This window comes from Enhydra lutris, unplaced genomic scaffold, assembly GCF_002288905.1.
Source record: "Enhydra lutris kenyoni isolate GAN:26980312 unplaced genomic scaffold, ASM228890v2 scaffoldscaffold43, whole genome shotgun sequence".
Classification (NCBI taxonomy): Eukaryota; Metazoa; Chordata; class Mammalia; order Carnivora; family Mustelidae; genus Enhydra; species Enhydra lutris.
In genome coordinates, this window is record NW_019154127.1 from 14207017 (window position 1) to 14227227 (window position 20211).

The 20211-nt window shown below is 46.1% G+C and overlaps 3 protein-coding genes across 3 annotated transcripts in view; 2 read left to right on the forward strand and 1 right to left on the reverse strand.

The window, feature by feature from the left end:
- LOC111155760 (thrombospondin type laminin G domain and EAR repeats) overlaps positions 1–20211 on the reverse strand; it is a 164260-nt gene that overhangs the window by 81484 nt on the left and 62565 nt on the right. The window lies entirely within an intron of this gene.
- LOC111155761 (keratin-associated protein 10-7-like) lies at positions 8197–9147 on the forward strand. The gene has a single exon (XM_022516145.1). It carries the CDS (start codon positions 8197–8199, stop codon positions 9145–9147), a length of 951 nt encoding a protein of 316 aa, XP_022371853.1.
- The window catches only part of LOC111155764 (keratin-associated protein 10-7-like), a 47607-nt gene continuing 47115 nt past the window's right edge, over positions 19720–20211 (forward strand). Inside the window, exon 1 of the mRNA XM_022516149.1 lies at positions 19720–20198. Within this exon, the coding sequence (XP_022371857.1) occupies positions 19720–20198 (479 nt within the window). The remainder of the gene's footprint in view (positions 20199–20211) is intronic.

Sequence of the window (20211 nt, forward strand, 5' to 3'; positions counted from 1 at the left end):
CGTGGGTTAAGCCGCTGCCTTCGGCTCGGGTCATGATCTCAGGGTCCTGGGATCGAGTCCCGCATCGGGCTCTCTGCTCAGCGGGGAGCCTGCTTCCCTCTCTCTCTCTCTGCCTGCCTCTCTGCCTGCTTGTGATCTCTCTCTGTCAAATAAACAAATAAAATCTTTTAAAAAAAATAAAAAAATAAAATGATACAGGTTTGACAATGATTTAACAAAATATTGGGGTATTACTGCCTTCTGAGGCTGGGAAGAAGAACTTTTCATGGGGTTTCGGGGGAAATAAGAGAAAGTGCCTTCCTCCACAACAGAAAACCATGTCATACCTAAAGCTGAAAATTCAAGGGGGTGTGGGGATGATGGCAGTGGACTAGGAGGGTCCTAGGCTCACCTCCTCCCACAAATATAATTAGGTAATTCATCCCAAATACCCCAAAACTGATCTGAAGACTGGCAGAACAAACACAACCAATGGGAGAGAAGAAGTAACATCAAAGAAGGTAAGAAGTGCAGAGATGTGGCTTGGGAGGGAAATGGATCATGGCCACTGCAGCGGAGAGGGACCTGTGGTCATGGTGAGTGGCAACAGACAAACTAGCACACAGGGGAGCACATGGGGAAAATGAATCCCCATAGCAATTGGCATGGAAAGCAAGAGGACCAGAATTTCACAAGTTCTACAACCAGCAGGGCTTAGAGCCTGGAGTTTTAAAGGTCAGTGTGCTTGGCTCTAGGAGAGCCTAGAGGACATTGGGGATGCTCTTGGGGAAAATGCAGGGCAGATAACCCTTGGACATACAGCATGGGAAAAGTGATCTGAAGAACACCTAAGGCAGACAGTGGGGGAGTTATTTGCTCATCCAGCAGCACATCCCAGAGAAGCATCATTTAATGAAGAGACCCCTCTGTGAACGAAGGAACTGGAAGACACCATTTCCCTCCCGTATCACTCAGCATAAGCACAGAGCCACCTGCAAAAATGAGCCCCAGTGATGACACTGGCTACCCAACTTTCTTACACCAAGCCCCACATCCCCTGTGTTCCAGAAAAACCACCACACCCAGTCATGCTCACCTCAGGCCCAGTGCAGTGGGCCCCTTCATCCAGACGAACCCAAATGTCTACTCACACTGCATCTCCCAATATGGGAATCTCATGGAGCCTCAGTTCTGGTGGTGGTGGTAACAGGTCTCACTTCACAAGCAGACCAGATCACAGGTAATTAAAATATGCCATATTTAGGACAGAGACCAAACATGTAGCCCAACAGGTAAAGAAAGTCTAGAGATGACTGGCCTGAAGGCTAAAGTGGCCAGAACACAAGAGAGAACACGCAGCACACACAGGAGAGAGTCCCTGAAGCACCAATCCCTGCAGAACAGAGGACACCACATGGCAGGGTGCTACAAGACCTCCTCTTCATAAAGTCATTACCTTCAAAAACAGGCGACATAACACAGAGAAACAGGCATAGAAAGTTAAACAAAATGAGAAGACAGAGGAATTTGTCCCAATTGAAAGAACAGGACAAGGCCATAGCCAGAGATCTAAGTGAAATAGATAAAATGGAAAAATTTTTAAAGATTGATTGATTGATTGATTGATTTTTAGAGAGAGAGAGCAGGAGTTGGGGGGAGGTGTAGAAGGAAAAGGACAAACAGACTGTGTGCTGAGCATGGAGCCTGATGTGGAGCTTGATCCAATGACCCTGAGATCATGACATGAGCCGAAATCAAGAGTCAGACTCTTAACTGACTGAGCTATCCAGACACCCTGCCTGATTGAAAATTTAAAGCAGTGATCATGGGCATCTGGGTGGCTCAGCCAGTTAAGCGGCTACCTTTGGCTTAGGTCATAATCCGAGGGTCCTAGGATCAAGCCCTGCATCAGCCTCCTTGCTCAGCAGGGAGCCTGCTTTTCCCTCTCCCTGCCCCCCACTCATTCTCTCTCTCATTCTCATAAATAAATAAATAACTCTTTTTATTTTATTATTATTTTTTAAAGATTTTATTTATTTATTTGACAGAGAAAAAGAGATCACAAGCAGGCAGAGAGGCAGGCAGAGAGAGAGAGGAGGAAGCAGGCTCCCCGCTGAGCAGAGAGCCCAATGTGGGGCTCGATCCCAGGACCCTGAGATCATGACCTGAGCCGAAGGCAGCGGCTTAACCCACTGAGCCACCCGGGTGCCCCTTTATTTTTTTTATTAAGATTTTATTTATTTGACAGAGAGAGAGAGAGCACAAGTAGGCAGAGTGGCAGGCAGAGGGAGAGGGAGAAGCAGGCTCCCCACCGAGTGGGAGCCAGATACAGATCTCGATCCCAGGACCCTGGGATCATGACCTGGGCCAAAGGCAGCTGCTTAATTGACTAAGCCACCCAGATACCCCAATAAATCTTTCTTTAAAAAAGGTATAATAGCTGAAAACTTCTTTCGTTTTAGGAAGGAAACAGACATTCAGATCCAGAGAGTACAGAGAACTCCCACCAAAATCAAGAAATAGTGTAATTAAAATGAGAAAACATAGTGATAAAGAAAAAAATATTTAAAGCAGCAAGACAAAAGAAGACCATAAACTACAAGGGAAAACACATAAGACAAGCAGGGGATTTTTCTGCAGAAATGTTGCAAGCCAGAAGGAAGGGGCATGATGTATTCAAAGTGCTGAATGGGAAAAATCTGCATCCAAGAATACTTTGTCCAGCAAGGCCATCATTCAGAGTAGAAGCAGAGATGAAGAGTTTCCCAAGCAAACAAAAACTAAACCAGCTCTTCAAGAAATATTCAAGAGGACTCTTTGAGTAGGAAAGAAAGACCAGAAAGACAGTATGAAGGCAGGAAGCACAAAAGCAGTGGAAATTAATATTTCTATTAAAAAAAACAGTCAAGGAACACACAAAATAAAAGGATGTTAAATATAACAACATATGCCTAAAATGTGGGGAGGAGAGGAATAAAGCATGGGTTCAAACTTAAGTGACCATACACTTAATATAGATTGTCATGGGCAGAAAAGGATATATACAACATAAACCATATATCAAAACTACTAACAAATATGCAAAGAATAAAGGAAAGAAATCCAAATATATCAGTAAAGAAAACCAGCAAACCATGAAAGAGAGAAAGAAAAAAAAAGGATCAGAGAAAATCTTCAGAAACCACCACAAAACATTAAAATGGCACTAAATACATATATGTCAATAATTACTCTGAATGTAAATGGACTAAACACTCCAATCAAAAGATACATGATACCAGAATGGATTTAAAAAAAAAAAAGATTCATCCATATGCTGCCTACAAGAGACTCATTGTAGATGTAAAGATACCTGCAGATTGAAAGTGAGGGGATAGAGAAGCAACTATCATGTAAATGGATGTCAAAAGAAAGCCATTATGTCAAACTAGATTTTAAACCAAAAACTGTAACAAGAGAGGAAGAAGGGCATTATATCATAATAAAGGGGGATAATCCAACAAGAAGATCGGAAGATCTAACAATTGGAAATATCTATGCCCCTAATTTGGGAGCACCCAAACATATACAATGGCTAATAACGAACATAAAGGAACTCACTGGTAATAATACAATAATAGGAAGGGACTTTACTACCCACTAACAGCAATGGACACATCATCTCAGCAAAAAATCAAGAAGGAAACAGTGGCTTTGAATGACACAGAGGGCCAGATGGACTTAACAGAATATTCAGAACATTTCCCTCCAAAGCAGCAGAATACACATTCTTCTGGAGTGCACATGGAATGTTCTCCAGAACAGATCACACACTGGGTCACAAATCACCCCTCGATAAGTACAAAAAGAGTGAGATACCATGTATATTCTCAGACTACGACACTGTGAAACTTGCAGTCAAATACAAGAAAAAAATTGGAAAAACACAAATACACAGAGGTCAAAGAACATCCTACAAAGAATCAATGGGTATTAAGGAGGGTGCGTAGTGCATGGAGCACTGGGTGTTGTACACACACAATGAATCTTGGAACACTGTATCAAAAACTAATGATGTATTTTATAATGACTAACATAACACAATAAAAAAAATAAAGAATGAATGGGTTAACCAGGAAATTAAAGAAGAAATAAGAAAATACATGGAAGCAAATGAAAATGAAAACACAGTAGTCCAGACCTTTGGGATGCAGCAAGGACAATTCTAAGAGAGAAGTATATCACAATACAGGCCTACCTCAAGAAGTAAAAAAATCTCAAATACACAAACTAACCTTACACCTGAAGGAGCTAGAGAAAGAATAACAAATGAACCATAAAGCTGGCAGAGGAAGGGAAATAATAAAGATCAGAGCACAAATAAATGATACAGAAACTAAAAACAAAACAAAACAGAGAACAGATCATTGAAACCAGGAGCTGGTTCTTTGGGAAAAAAAATCAATAAAATTGATAAATCCCTAGCCAGACTCATCAAAAAAGAGAGTGAGAGAGAGGAACCCAATTAAGGAGGGCACGTATTGCATGGAGCACTGGGTGTGGTGCAAAAACAATGAATTCTGTTACGCTGAAAAGAAATTTAAATAAAAGCACAAATGAGAGAAGAGAATAATAATAAACCCCACAGAAATACAATTATAAAAGAATATCATGAAAAACTATATGCCAACAAGGTAACAACCAGGAAGAAAGGGTAAATTCCTTAAAACACACAAAATATCAAAACTGAAACAGAAAGGAATAGAAAACTTGAACAGACCCATAACCATCAAAAGAATTGAATCAGTAATCAAAAAACTCCCAAAAAACAAAAGTCCAGGACCAGATGACTTCCCAGGGGAATTCTACCACTTAAAGAGCTAATAGTTTTTTGTCTCAAATATTTCAAAAAACAGAAAAGGAAGGAAAACTTCCAAATTCATTCTATGAGACCAGCATTACCCTGATACCAAAACCAGGTAAAGACACTGCTAAAAAAAAAACATAAAAAGAGAGAGAGAGAGACAGAGAGCTACGGGCCAACACCCCTGATGAACGTGGACGCAGAAATTCTCATTAAGATTCTACCAAACTGAATCCAACAGTGCATTAAAGAAAATTCACCATGATTGAGTGGGAGTTATTCAATATAAATGATGGTTCAATATTTGCAAATCAATCCATGTGATAAAGCACATCAATAACAGAAAGGCTAAGAAACACATGATCATTTCAACAGATGCAGAAAAAGATTGACAGAGTACAACATCCATTTATGATAAATCCTTCAACAAAGTAGGGATAGAGGGACCATACCTCAACATAATAAAGTCCATATAAGAAAATCCACAGTGAACATCATCTTCAGTGGAGAAAAACAGAGCTCTTCCCCTAAGGTCAGGAACATGACAGGGATGTCCTCTCTCACCACTGTCATTCAACTTAGTGTTGGAAGTCCTAGCCTTAGTAATCAGACAACAAAAAGAAATAAAAGGCATCCAAATTGGCAAAGAAGATGTCAAACTTCCACTATTTGTAGACAACATGATACTCTATATAGAAAACCTGAAAGACGTCATAAAAAACTGCTACAACTGGTTCATGAATTCAGTAAAGTGGCAGGATACAAAATCAATGTACAGAAATCTGTTGTATTTCTACACATCAGTAATGAAGCCGCAGAAAGAGAAATTAGGGAATCAATCACATTTATAATGACATCAAAAATAATAAGATATGGGGGTGCCTGGGCGGCTCAGTCAGTTAAGCATCCAACTCTTGATTTTGGCTCAGGTCATGATCTCAGAGTGGTAAGATCAAGCCCTGAGTCAGGCTCCCCATGCAGCAGGGAGTCTGCTTCAGATTCCCAGTCTCTCTCTTTCCTGTTCCTCCATACTGCACACGCACTGTCTTTCCCTCTCAAATAAATAAATAAATGTTTTAAAAAATAATAAGGTACTTGGGAATAAACCTAGCCAAAGAGTTGAAAGACCTGTGATCTGAAAACTATAAAGTGCTGGTGAAAGAAATTAAGATGACACAAAGAAACGGAAAAACATTCCATGTTCATGGACTGGAAATCAAACATCTTTAAAATGTCTATACTCTCTAAAGCGATCTACACATTCAGTAAATGCCTATCAAAGTACCACCAGCATTTTCACAGAGCTGGAACAAACAATCCTAACATTTGTTTGGAACCACAAAAGTCCCTGAACGGCCAAAGCCATCTTGAAAGCGAAAGCCAAAGTTGGTGGCTTCACAATTCCAGACTTCAAGCTCTATTACAAAGCTGTCATTGACAAGACAGCATGACACTGGCACAAAACAGACACACAGATCAATGCAGCAGAACGGAAAACCCAGAAGTGGACCCTCAGCTCTACGGTCAACTAACCCTCGACCAAGCAGGAAAGAATATCTAATGGAAAAAAGACAGTCTCTTCAACAAATTGTGTTGGGAAAACTAGACAGCCACACGCAGAGGAATGAAACTGGACCATTTCCTTACACCACACACAAAAATAAAGTCAAAATGAATGAAAAACCTAAATGTGAGACCTGAAACCATAAAAATCCTGGAAGAGAACACTGGCAGTAATTTCTGTGACATCAGCCATAACAACATGCTTCTAGTTATGTCTCCTGAGGCTAGGGAAACAGAAGCAAATATTAACTATTGGGACTTCACCAAAGTAAAAAGCTTCCACAGCAACGGAAACAACCAGCAAAACTAAAACACAACCTATGGAATGGGAGAAGATATTTGCAAATGACATACCTGATAAAGGGTGAGTATCCAAAATCTATAAAGACCTTGTAAAACTCACCACCCCAAAAAATCAAAAAATGGGCAGAAGACATGAACAGACATTTCTGCAAAGAAGACATCCAGATGGACCACAGACACATGAAGATGTGCTCCACATCACTCGGCATCAGGGAAATACAAATCCAAACCATGAGGAGATCCCACCTCACACCCGTCAGAATGGCTAAAATCAACAACACAAGAAACAAGAGGTGTTGGCGAGGGTGTGGAGAAAGGGGAACCTTGTGCACTGTTGGTGGGAACGCAAGCTGGCACAGCCACTCTGGAAAACAGTGTGGAGGGTCCTCAAAAAGTTGAAAATAGAGCTGCCCTATGACCCAGCAATTGTATTACTGAGTATTTACCCAAATGACACAAACACTAATTCGAAGGGACACATGCACACTGATGTTTATAGCAGCAGTATCCACCGTGGCCAAACTATGGAACCGTCCCAAATGTCCATGGACTGATGCATGGATAAAGAAGATGCGGTGTATATGGACAATGGAATATTACACAGTCATAAAAATGAATGACGTCTTGCCATTTGCAATGACATGGTTGGAGCTAGACAGTATTATGCTGAGCGAAATAAGTCAGAGAAAGACAAATAACATATGATCTCTTGTATGTGGAATTTAAGAGACAAACAAATGAGCAAAGGGGGGGAAAGAAAAGACAAACCAATAAACAGACTCTTAACTCTAGAGAACACACTGATGGTCACCGGAAGGGAGGTAGGGAGTGGATGGGGGAAATAGGTGATGGGGATTAGAGAGAGCATTTGTTGTGATGAGCACCAGGTGATAAAATAAAAACTTTAAGAAATTAAAATTTTAAAAATAAATAAATAATAAAAGTGAAAGCTCAAGAACAGAATATGCACATCATTTGGTAATCACGAGATGAACGGGGGAACAAGAGCAGTGTCTCGGATGGACTGTGGGAGTCACCCCACCAGGGTCTGAGTCTGCAGGTGGAGCAGGGGAGGGGGCAGTCCCCCGAGCCAACACACCCTTGTTTGGTGAGGTGTGTCTGGGCCATGTGTAGAGCAGACCAGAATTCACACCAAAGATACACAAGCAAAAATGGAAAGAGGAGCCCATGTTTTAGACACACCTGACCATGAGCCAATCAGCCAACATCTGCATCTCAGCGTTTGCTTTCTGGACACAAGCCAGCAGCCATCACCAGACACATTCAGCGTCTTGGGGACGGTGTTACAAATACCTTACGGCAAATAAGTTAATGAGGGCTGTCAGGAAACACTCGGAGCAATAACAAGGAAAAGGAAGGCTGGAGAGACTCATATGAGGCTCAGCACCCCAGAGACAGATATAAAAGCCCCGATGCCCAGAGCATGCCACTCACACACTGGTCACACACACCCCTGTCCCTCTCATTTCACAGCACAAAACTCCAGCATGGCAGACACCTGCTGCTCCAGGACCTACGTGGTGGCCGCGTCCACCCTGTCCGTCTGCTCCAGCGACCAGAGCTACGGCAGCCGCATCTGCCTGCCCGGCTCCTGTGACTCCTGCCCCGACTCCTGGCAGGTGGACGACTGCCCAGAGAGCTGCTGCGAGCCCCCCTGCTGTGCCCCCACCTGCTGTGCCCCCACCTGCTGTGTCCCCAGCTGCTGTGCCCCCACCTGCTGTGACCCCACCTGCTGTGCCCCAGCATCCTGCCTGACCCTCAACTGCACCCCTGCGAGCTGCGGGTCCAGCCCCTGCCAGTCAGCCTGCACCAGCCCCTGCCAGCCCTCCGGCTGCAGCTCCTCCCCCTGCCAGGGAGACTGCTATGTGTCTGTCTGCTGCCAGCCCGTCTGCTGCACCCCTGTCTGCTGCAAGCCCGTCTGCTGCACCCCTGTCTGCTGCAAGCCCGTCTGCTGCACCCCTGTCTGCTGCAAGCCCATCTGCTGCACCCCTGTGTGCTGCCAGGCCTCCCCTTGCTCAGCCTCCTCATGCTGCCAGCAGTCTAACTGCCAGCCCTCCGGCTGCAGCTCCTCCCCCTGCCAGGAAGACAGACAGACTATGTCTGTCTACTGCAAGCCCGTCTGCTGCACCCCTGTCTGCTGCAAGCCCGTCTGCTGCACCCCTGTCTGCTCTGGGCCCTCCCCCTGCTCGGCCTCCTCCTGCTGCCAGCCCAGCCCCTGCTCCTCGTCCTGCTGCAGACCGTCCTCCTGCGTGTCCCTGCTCTGCCGCCCCGTGCGCAGCCCCGCCTGCTGCGTGCCCGCCTCCTCCTGCTGTGCCCCCGCCTCCTCCTGCCAGCCCAGCTGCTGCCGCGGGGCCTCCTGCATGTCCCTGCTCTGCCGCCCTGTGGGCTCCCGCCAGGCCTGCTGTGTGCCCGCCTCGGCCCAGAAGTCCTGCTGCTGACGGGGCCCGTCTCCCGCGGGGCCAGCTGGGCTCAGGACCCACCCAGTGACAGTGGTCCTCCCAGCCCCCTCAGTCCGGTCCTGACCTGTTAGGTGGCTGCCCACACCCAGGACAGGGTCTTCCATGCGTCCACTCTGCTGACATGACCTTGACCTTATAGCTCCCAAGAACGCTGACCCCGCTGGTCCCCAGGGCTCCTGCTCCCAGGAGGGGTCTCCACACTTCTGGGTCCCCCGTCCTTCCCTCCCAGTTTCTCGGCTCAGGTCCCATGACCTCACCTGCTGACCTCTCAGCGCCTGCTCAGACACCCCAATAAACTCACTCACCAGCGCATCTGCTTCCTTTCATCCGACCCTCATGGGGGTTGGGGGTGTCCAGGGGTCTGAGCAGACATTGGTCTCCTCCATCCAGGAACATTTCTAGGAATGGGGGACTGAGAAATCCCTCAGGGCAGGGCCCCGGGGTGGGAGGCCCGCCCCGGCCCAGGAAGGTCAGGGCTGCTGGACCCTGCGTGCCCAGGGCTTCCCGAGGCTGGCCACCTGCACACGGGTCGTGGTCTGGGGGTTCTCAGCCCCTGGCCCGTTTCCACCCACAGCCCCAGCTGGGCAAACCGGCCCCAGACGAGCTGGCCTGGGGGCTGCAGTAGCACAGCCCCTATGGGCCAGGGTCCCCCTGGGGTCCTCCCACGGGCTGTACCCATTTAGCAGAAAGGTGGTGGCGTAGGGGAGGCACTGCTCCAAGGTCCCAAAGAAAACAACTAGGTTTGAAACAAAATATTACGGGTCAGTGACAGGACCCCCAGGATCCCGACCTGGGCGGGACTCTGAAGGCCATCATCTGATGGGTCTGGACTCCACCTGGGAGCCTGAGGGACACGGAGACCTGGTGCGGGGCCTTCCCTGTTAACTGAGAAACCATCGGGCCTTGAATTGCTGTGAAGAGCGGGCTGCTCAGATATCAGGATGACAGAGGTGTCGCGTGCGGACACTGGTGGACAAGAGTGGGGACATCCAGCAAGATCACCCACCAGCATGGCCAACACTGGCCCATCCACTCCTCAGCCCAGGAACACTGGCCCTGAGCGGTTTGCACAAGTGACCTGTGAATCTCCAGGTGTTTTCCCCAGTTTCCCGGGCCATGCCACCACTGCTGGTGAAGACCCTTCTGGTTTTGGTCCACACCACCCAGGGCCCTGTCCTCGGCTCAGGCCCCTTGCCTCCGCCCATCTAGCCATGTAGACCCCTTGCAGGGACGCTGATAAACTCCCACGCCCCACTTTGGTGATGGCACCTGGAGTGTCTGGTGCTCGGGCCTCTGAGCTCTGTGGTCACCCCAATCTGGAGTCTCACTTGCACAGGGCTCGAGGCATTGAGTGCCCTGAGCCCATGTGCTACTCCTTTGATTTGTTCACAGCAAACACCACCGGCCTCACACAGCCCTAGCAGTTCTCATAGACCTGCACAACTGCAGGCATACAAAGGACGGGGATTTCATCTCACAGCTGCTCTCTGAGGTGTGAGCTCCCCATCCCCTCTTTACGAGGAGGAAACTGAGGGATGATGTGTTGGGAAAACACAGTAGAGAGCCACCCATATGGCTTGTTGCAGGATGCCATAAAGGCTGCCCAGGAAAGGGGACTCTGACCAGCCCCGACCTCCACCCTGACCCCACCCAACCCCAGGCCACCATGAGCCACAGCGGCTGCTCCACAGGCTGCCAGCCAGCCTGGCCCACCTGCTGCCTCTCCTGGGCTATGAGAGTTCCTGTGGCCACCCAGACCCCCGCATGTCTCTTCCGGGGCAGTTCCTGTGTACCCAGCCCTCCCCCCAGCCCAGCTAGCTACATGCCCATGAGCTTCCCCTCAGGGTCCTGCCGGCTCACCTAGACCATCACCTAAAGTACCCCCACTTACTGCTGTGCTGGGACCTCCCCAACCCCACCCTGACTCAGGAAGAAGCCCCAAAGCCCAGCCCTTCCCTTCCACAGCCAGTGAATCTGTCATCATGAAAGTCCTTCCAGGGATGGCCCAGCCACATCTGCATTCCCCACAGAAAATGCCCCCAAAGCACCCCAAGAAACCCTGAAAGGCAGAGACCATGAACCCTCCCGGGCCTGATAGGCAACAGGAGACTCCCTCAGCCCCACATTGCCCCAGAGTCAGTCAGACCATGCAACTCCCTATCTGCTGAGTAACTCCCATGAATACTCTAATGTCTCACACCCTTTCCCTCTGTTTCCTGTGTGGTTTTGTTGACAAAGGGGATTCACAGCTCATCTGGGAACAGGGGACCCAGGGGAGACATGTGACCAGTAACCAGCACCCAAGTGTCTCTGCCACTCCTCTCTGGGGCTTATACTGCTGCCTTTGGGGGCCCGGGAGCTCTGCCAGCCAGCCATGTCTACCTCAGGTCATCACTCCACTGTCTGGCTACCATCACAGGTCTGAAGCTTTGCTCCAGGAAAATCCTGTGGTCTGAGAACAAAGACTCCAACCCACTGTGAGTAGGAGCAGCTCCTCCCCATGCACAGGTGGGGGCTGACCCAGAGGTCAGCACAGGCCACCGTCTTGCTGGGAGGTGGGGACAGAGGAGACTGGCAGTCAGTTTGTCCAGTGTCCAGAAGGTCTTCTTGGGACAGATGGGCATCCTGGACTCATGCCTACATTCACAGACACCAGAAAGTCCTCTGTTCCAGCACCGGGCCATCTGCTGGGATGCAGAGGGCAGAGAACAGGACACAGTCTCTGGAGCTCCTGCCTGCTGGGCTGGGTTGGCAGAGAGCAGCTGAGAAAGGAAGATCACAGACAGTGATAGTGGAGAAAGGGCAGAACAGTGTAAGAACGTGTCCAGACCAGAAGGTGAGAGGAAATGTAAACACACGTGTCCAGATGCAACCAGATGCATCTTCCCACACGCATGAGTAAATCTGAGAATGAACTCCTGGAAATGCAGAGCAACGGGTCAGATGGTGGTGTGGAAATCGCATTGCCCACAAGAGGGTCTGGGTCCTCTTTTTTTTAATTTAAGTTAAATTAGCTCATATATAGTACATCATTAGTTTCAGTGATTCATCAGTTGTGTAATAATCCAATCAAGAAATGGGCAGAAAACATGAACAGACAGTTCTCCAAAGAAGACATAAAATGGCCAGTACACACATGAAAAAAATTCTCCACATCACTCGACATCAGGGTCTGGATCCTCTTAATGACAGCAAAGATTCACAGCAGGGGGGCTTACCTTTTTCTATCTTTGCCAACTTGATAAGGAATAATACCTTATCATTGCTCCTCTTGCCTCGACACATAGCATCCCAAAGTCTTGGTTTATTGATTTATGCAGAAACAGGGGACAGGCATCTAAAGTCTCTCTACTTTTGATTATTACAAACACCACTGTGAGGGTCCTCACCACTTACCTGTGTGCACCAGTGTGTTTTCACTGGGTCTAAATTCCTAGAAGTGGGAAATCCAGGTCAGAACGTTTGCTGATTTTAAATTCTGAGAGATCAACCAAATAAATGCCATCAAAAGGACTTTTAAAAACTGTGCCTACGGGGCGCCTGGGTGGCTCAGTGGGTTGAGCCTCTGCCTTTGGCCTGGGTCATGGTCTCAGGGTCCTGAGATCGAGCCCCACTTCGGGCTCTCTGCTCAGTGGGGAGCCTGCTTCCTCCTCTCTCTCTGCCTGCCTCTCTGCCTACTTGCGATCTCTCTCTGTGTGTCAAATAAATGAATAAAATCTTAAAAAAAAAAAAAACTGTGCCTACTAAGAGTGATGTCAGAAAATACTGGAAATGGGGAACTCTAAGAGCCCACCTCCTCACCACCACAGAAACACTGAAGAGACTGGCAAAGCTGCCAGAATCAATTTTATCTGAACTATGGAATATGGTCAAAGGTTTACAACAACCAAGGGAATGCTTCATCAACACAAAAGTGACTGCAGCCTGGTGGACTGGGTCCCAGTGAGGGCCCTGGTTCTGGAGAGAGAGAGTGGGCCCCATTCTATGAGAAGTGTGGTTGTCTGTGCAGTGGCTCTGGAGGTGCCCATACCAAGGACTTGGCCTTATTTCTCATAACTTGAAACTACTTCAAGACCAAGAAGCAGCTACACAGAGAGTGTTTGTCAAATAAATCCATTGTTGCCTGGGAAAAGGGTTATCAGTTGTGGGAAACAGAAGACACCCCAAAATGCCGAGGACAGAAATCTGGGGAATGAAATGTTTGAAGGAATAAGGCTTTCAGACTTCCACAGGTGGCTGGAAGTCCAGAAGACCCAACACGTGCCTCCAAGAGGCCCGTGCTCAGAAAGGACCCAAAAAGACCCTAGGCACTCACCATGGGCTACACATCCAGCTCTGACAGGCAGGAAGTGAAGACAAAAGCAGAGCTTTAAACTGCCTGGCCCAGGGTTGTGAGCATGGTCCCATCACACAAGAGCCCAGCCACAAAGACTGGGAAAAAATATTGTTTGGCTCCAGGTGATTAAGGAGCTCTCTGTCAAATCACCCTCTGACCACTGGCTAATAGAACAGTGACCACACCTGACAAAGAGTGCAGTCTTTACAAAATAGTTTAAGTAAATGAAAGTTAATAGAGGTCATTGCTAGTGGATAGACTTGCCCTACAAGAAATTATAATTCAGGCTGAAATAAAAGGGAACTAAATAGAAACACACTGATAGGTCACAACAATCAGCAATAGATTATAAGGAAGGAGAGAATCTGATATTCAGAATTATCACATTATAATATTCAAACGTCCAATTTTCAACAAAAACTATGAAGTATACAAACAAGGAAGAAAGGATGGTTTATTCAGAGGGAAAATGTAATTAGCAGAAAATGCCCCTGAGGAAGCCCAAGGATTGAACTTTCTAGACAAAACCTTTAAATAAACTCTCTTAATATACTCTAAGAATCAGAGAAAACCATAGACAATGAATTAAAAGAAACTAAGAGCATAATGTTCACCAAATTGAGAATATCAATAAAAAACACAAGTATAAAAAAGGAACCAACCACATAAAATTTCTAGGGTTATTGAACAAGTTGCAATAAGTGAAATGATAACCTCACTAGAGGAGCCCAATAGCACATGTCAGCAGCCAGGAGAAAGAATTAGCAAATATGAAGACAGGACAGTTGAACTACTCCAGTCTGAGGAGTAGATGGAATAAGGAATAAGGATAAATGAACAGAGATAACAAGACCTGCAGGACATGGTCAAATAGACCAAAATGCATGTGACAGGAATCCCCAAAAGAGAGGGGGGGAGAGAAAAAATATTTGAAAAAACAATGGCCAAAAACTTCCAAAAAACAAAGAAACCAACCAACCAACAAACCACATATGATTCTACACATCCAAGAAGCTAAATGGACTCCAAGTAGAATAAATCCAAAGACATCCACATAAGGATACATGATAACCAAACTATCCAAAGATAAAGAGAGCATCTTAAAAGCCACAAGAGGGAAGATTGACAGCCAATTCCTCATCAGAAATGTGAGGGCAGGAGGCAGTGGATGGCATGTTTAAAATGCTGGAAGAAGGACTGCCAAACAAGAAGTCCCTGACCAACAAATGTAGGAAGGAAATATTAAGACACTGTAAGGTAAGTGAAAGTTAAAAGAATTCATTGCTAGGTGATAGACCTGCCCTACAAGAAATGATAATTTGGGCTGAAATCAAAGGGCACTAATCAGTAATTTAGAGCCATAGTTAGAGCTCAACTCCGGGAAGGGTGCTGATTTGGGTAGTTTGTGTGTTTATAAGGATTGGTGCATCACATCTAATTATTTGGTGCCCAGTTAATATTCTCACATAACCTTTTTCACTTATGCAAGGTCAGTAGTGATGTCCCCATTTTTACTTGAGTCTTCTCTCTATTTTTCTAGTCAGTCTAGGTAAAGGTTTGTCCACTCTGCCGCTCTTTTCAAAGAACCAACTTTGGTTTCATTGATTCTCTCTGTAGTAGTTCCAGTCTCTTTTTAATTAGTGCTTTGTTTCCTTCTTCTGCGAGCTTTGTGTTTAGTCCACTCTTTTTCTAGTTCCTTAAGATGTAAAGTTAGGTTATGGGTTTAAACACTTCTTCTTTTTAAATTAAGTGTTGACAGCTATTAATCTGCCTCTGCGCACCGTTTTTGCTGCCTCCTGTAAGTACTGGTTCATTGTGCTGTCACCTGCTTTCATCCCAAGGAGTTTCCTAACATCTTTTGCGATTTCTTCCTCAACCTGTTGGTTTTTTCAGTATGTGTTGTTTAATTTTGTGAATTTTCCCATTTTTCTTCTGTTATTGGTTTTCTTTTCACTGTGGTCAGAGAACTTTTTATAATTTCAATCTTTTAAAATTTACTAAGATTTGTTTTGTGGCCTAACTTATGGTTTAATCTGGAAAGTATTCCATGGGCACTTGAGAAGAACATGCGTTTCTGCTGTTCTTGAGTTGAATATTTTATGCACACATTGGGTTTAGCTGGTTTACGGCGATATTCAAGACTTCTGTTTCATCACTGCCCTTCAATCTAGTTGTTCTAATATGTCATTTTCTATTAGTGGAAATGGCTTATTGAAGTCTCCAACTATTATTGTAGAACTGACACTCTATTTCTTCAATTCTGTCGTTTTTACTTCCTACATTTTGGGAGTCTGTTATTAGGTGTATATTTTTTTATAATTGTCATATCTTCTTGATATGTTGACCCTTTTCTCAATATCTAATGTCACTTTTAGTCTCTTACAACAATATTTGACTCTGAGTCCATTTTGTCCGATTTTATTATAGCCATCCAGCTCTCTTTTGGTTATTATTTGCATGAAATATCTTTTTTTCATCCCTTCACTTTCAATCTATTTGTATCTTTGAATCTCAGGTGAGTGAACTGACCCAAGAAGAAATGGGCAAAACAAGCACTGAGATCACAGTGTAATCCAAAACCTACCCCACAAGGAAAGCCCAGGACGAGATGGCTCCATGCTGAGTTCTGCTAAACACGAAACTTTCTCGAATTCTTCCAAAAAACAGAAGATGAGAAAACACTTTCTAAATCATTCTATGAGGTCAGCATTATCCTGATATCAAAGTCAGATGAAGACAAAAGAAAAAAAGAACTACAGACCAAAATCTTTTATCGATTAAGATTTGTAAAACTGGGACGCCTGGGTGGCTCAGTTGGTTAAGCAGCTGCCTTCGGCTCAGGTCATGATCCCAGCGTCCTGGGATCGAGTCCCGCATTGGGCTCCTTGCTTGGCAGGGAGCCTGCTTCTCCCTCTGCCTGCCACTCTGTCTGCCTGTGCTTGCTCTCTCTCTCTCTCTGACAAATAAATAAACAAAATCTTAAAAAAAAAAAAAAAAGATTTGTAAAACTTCCACAAAATACAATCACACAAAATCTAGCAGGGTGTTAAGAGAATTATACACCATTACCAAGTGGGTTTATCCCAGGAATGTGGACTAATTCAGCATATGAAGACCAATCAGAGTAATGCACCACATTAATAGGATGAAGGGAGGAAACATGATCATCTCAACTGAGGCAGAAAAATCATCTGAAAAAGCCAACCTCCTCTCATACTAAAATCCTCAACAAACTATGAGAAGAGAACTTCCTTGACATAATAGAGGGTCAATGAAAAATCCACAAGAAACATCAGCCTCCATGGTGAAAGACTGAAAGCCTTCCCCCAGGCCAGGAATAGGCAAGAATGCTCACTTCCACCACTTTCCATGCAATATTGTGCTGGAAGTGCCAGCCAGAGCAATTTGGCAAGAAAAACAAATAAAAGACCTCCAAATTAAGAAGAAGACATAGAACTTACTACAAAGCTATAGTGGGGGCGCCTGGGTGGCTCAGTGGTTAATGCCTCTGCTTTCAGCTCAGGTCATGATCTCAGGGTCCTAGGATCGAGCCTCACGTCGGGCTCTCTGCTCAGCAGGGAGCCTGCCTCCTCCTCTCTCTCTGCCTGCCTCTCTGCCTACTTGTGATCTGTCTGTCAAATAAATAAAAAATCTTAAAAAAAAAAAAGCTATAGTGATCAAAACAGTGGTCCTGGCATAATGATAGACATGTAGGTCAGTGGAATAAAATTGGAAGTAGAAAAAACCCATACATATCTGGTCAAGTGATTTTCAACTAGGGTATCAAGTTCATTTTGTGGGGAAAGTATAGTCTCTTCAACAAATGGTGCTGGGACAACTGGACATCCATGTTCAAAAGAATATAGTCAAACCCTACCTCACACCATATACAAAAGTTAACTCAAACACCAATCAAAGACCTAAATATAAGTGCTAAAACTATAAAACTTTTGGAAGGAAACATAAGGGTAAACCTGCATGACCTTAGATTTGGGAACAATTCTCTTGGTTATGACACCCAACAAAAGAAAACAGATAAGTTGGACTTCATCAAAAGTTAAAGTTTTGTGCACTGAAGGATGTTATCAAGAGACTGAAAGGCAACCCACAGAGTGAGAGAAAATATTTGCAGAGCATAATTCTGATAAGGGTTTAGTATCCAGAATATATAAAGAACTCCTATAATTCAATAATAAAACTACAGATAATGCAATTAAAAATGGGCAAAGCACTTTGATAGACATTTCTCTAAAGAAAATATTCAAATAGCCAATAAGCACTTGAAAGGAACTCCAATATCATCAGTCATCAGGGGAATGTAAATCAAAACCACAATAAGATGCCACATCATACCCACAAGGGTGGCCACAATTTTTTAAAAAAAATAAAAGAACAGAAGCAGTGCTGGGGAGCATGTGGAGAAAATTCTGGAAATGTAAAATGCTGCAGGTGCTGTGGAAAGCAGTCTGGCAGTTCCTCAAAAGTTACACATAGAATTGCCACCTGACCCAGCCATGCCACTGCTGGGTATACACCTGGAAGAACTGAAAAGAGGCATTGAAACAAAAACTTGTACACAAATGTCCATAGCAGCATGATTTGCAGCAGCCAAAAGGCGGAAAAACCCAAATGTCCGCTGACTGAGGAACGGAGAAATAAAATGTGGTGAACCCATTTGCTGGAATATTACTCAGCCAGGAACAGGAGTGACACACAAGCACGCGCTACAACATGGACGAGCCTGGAAAACATCACGCTCAGTGACTGGAGTCAGACATAAGAGGCCATGAACTGTGTGATTCCTTACACGTGAAAGGTGTGAAATAGGCAAGTCCATAGGGACAGAAAGCAGATTAGTGACTGACGGGGACTGCAGAGGGACTCCTTCATAGTTCAGGATTTCCTTCTGGAGGGATGAGAAGGCTCTGGATCTAGCTGGTGATCACGGTTGCACAACATTGTGGCTTTGCTAGACGTCACTGACTTGTACACTTTAAAATGGATGGAATTATACATTTTATATGTTATGGGCTCAATCTGTAAAAATCATGCCTGCTGGGGGTTTCCAGGAGTGAGGCCCCCACACTGAGCAGCACTGGAAACTATTAACATGGTAAATTTTGGTTGATCTCACAGGTGAGATATTTATGTTTTAATTTGAGAACAGTTGGTCATTAATGAGCTCAAGTAGCTTTCCATGTGTTTATGGGAATTCTGAATGTTTTGAATTTTATATTTGATTCTTTTGTACCCTCTCCTGCTTTAGTTGTGGGGACTTTCATATTTTCATATTAACCTTTCACCCATCACACATATTGCCAATATTTTCTGGTAGTTCAATATTCTCAATTTGTATTCCAAAAAGATTCCCTTTTGGTTTTGAAATAAAACGATGATGGATTGTCCCTACATCACCCTCCCTCCATGCCCACCTCCTCCAGATTAAATCTCAGCCCACCCTCAGGCCCCCATCAGGGACCTGCCTCTGCCAGGACCACTGACCATAGGCTCCAAGGAAGGAGCATTAGGACCCAAAGGTCAGTCCTTGAATCCAGTCCTCATAATGACCTAGGGAGTGAGGCCTCACTGGGACTCACAGAATGTCACTGGGACATTCTGGCTTCTTCTTGGGGAGGGGACATCCAGTCCTCTTGGTGGGCATCCTCCTCCTTGTCACTGACATTGGCTGACACCGGGACCACAGAAGTTCACTAGCCCGTCCAGGAAGAATCAGGCCCACATTGCCTGTGCCCTAAAATATGCACTTCTGTCCTCTTTCCTCCCAATCACAGGCCAGACCAGCTGTTCCAAGTGAGGTCCTGCACACCCAGGCGGGGTACACACGGAGCAGTCCCATGAGCCCATGGCCGTCACCCAGAGCCCCAGCACATGAACTGCCAGGTGGAAGCCACAGAGGTAGCCACAGGGAGCCCACAGCTTCCTGACAAGTGTCCGGGGAAACCAGGCTCACACCACGGACAACCAGCCCTGCCTGGAACTGTCCAAGGTTTACAAGCTGAGCAAGATCATGTCATGACAACAGAACAGGCGCTAATAATGGTCCTCACAACCCAAAACACCAACAAGCAAGGGAGGCGTGGTGAGCCTTCACCTGGACAACGTAAACATCCGGGAGGGTATAAAATCCGCCAGCCCAACACCTCACACTCACACACACTCACACTCACACCCTCCTCCAGCCCCACCGCACCACCATGGCCACATCCACTCTGTCCGTCTGCTCCAGCGACCTGAGCTACGGCAGCCGCGTCTGCCTGCCCGGCTCCTGTGACTCCTGCCCCGACTCCTCCTGGCAGGTGGACGACTGCCCAGAGAGCTGCTGCGAGCCCCCCTGCTGTGCCCCCCCCTGCTGTGCCCCCCCCTGCTGTGCCCCCACATGCTGTGCCCCAGGCTCCTGCCTGACCCTCATCTGCACCCCTGCGAGCTGCGGGTCCAGCCCCTGCCAGTCAGCCTGTACCAGCTCCTGCCAGCCCTCCGGCTGCAGCTCCTCCCCCTGCCAGAAAGACAGACAGACTGTGTCTGTCTGCTGCAAGCCCGTCTGCTGCACCCCTGTCTGCTGCAAGCCCGTCTGCTGCACCCCTGTGTGCTGCCAGGCCTCCCCTTGCTCAGCCTCCTCATGCTGCCAGCAGTCTAACTGCCAGCCCTCCGGCTGCAGCTCCTCCCCCTGCCAGGAAGACAGACAGACT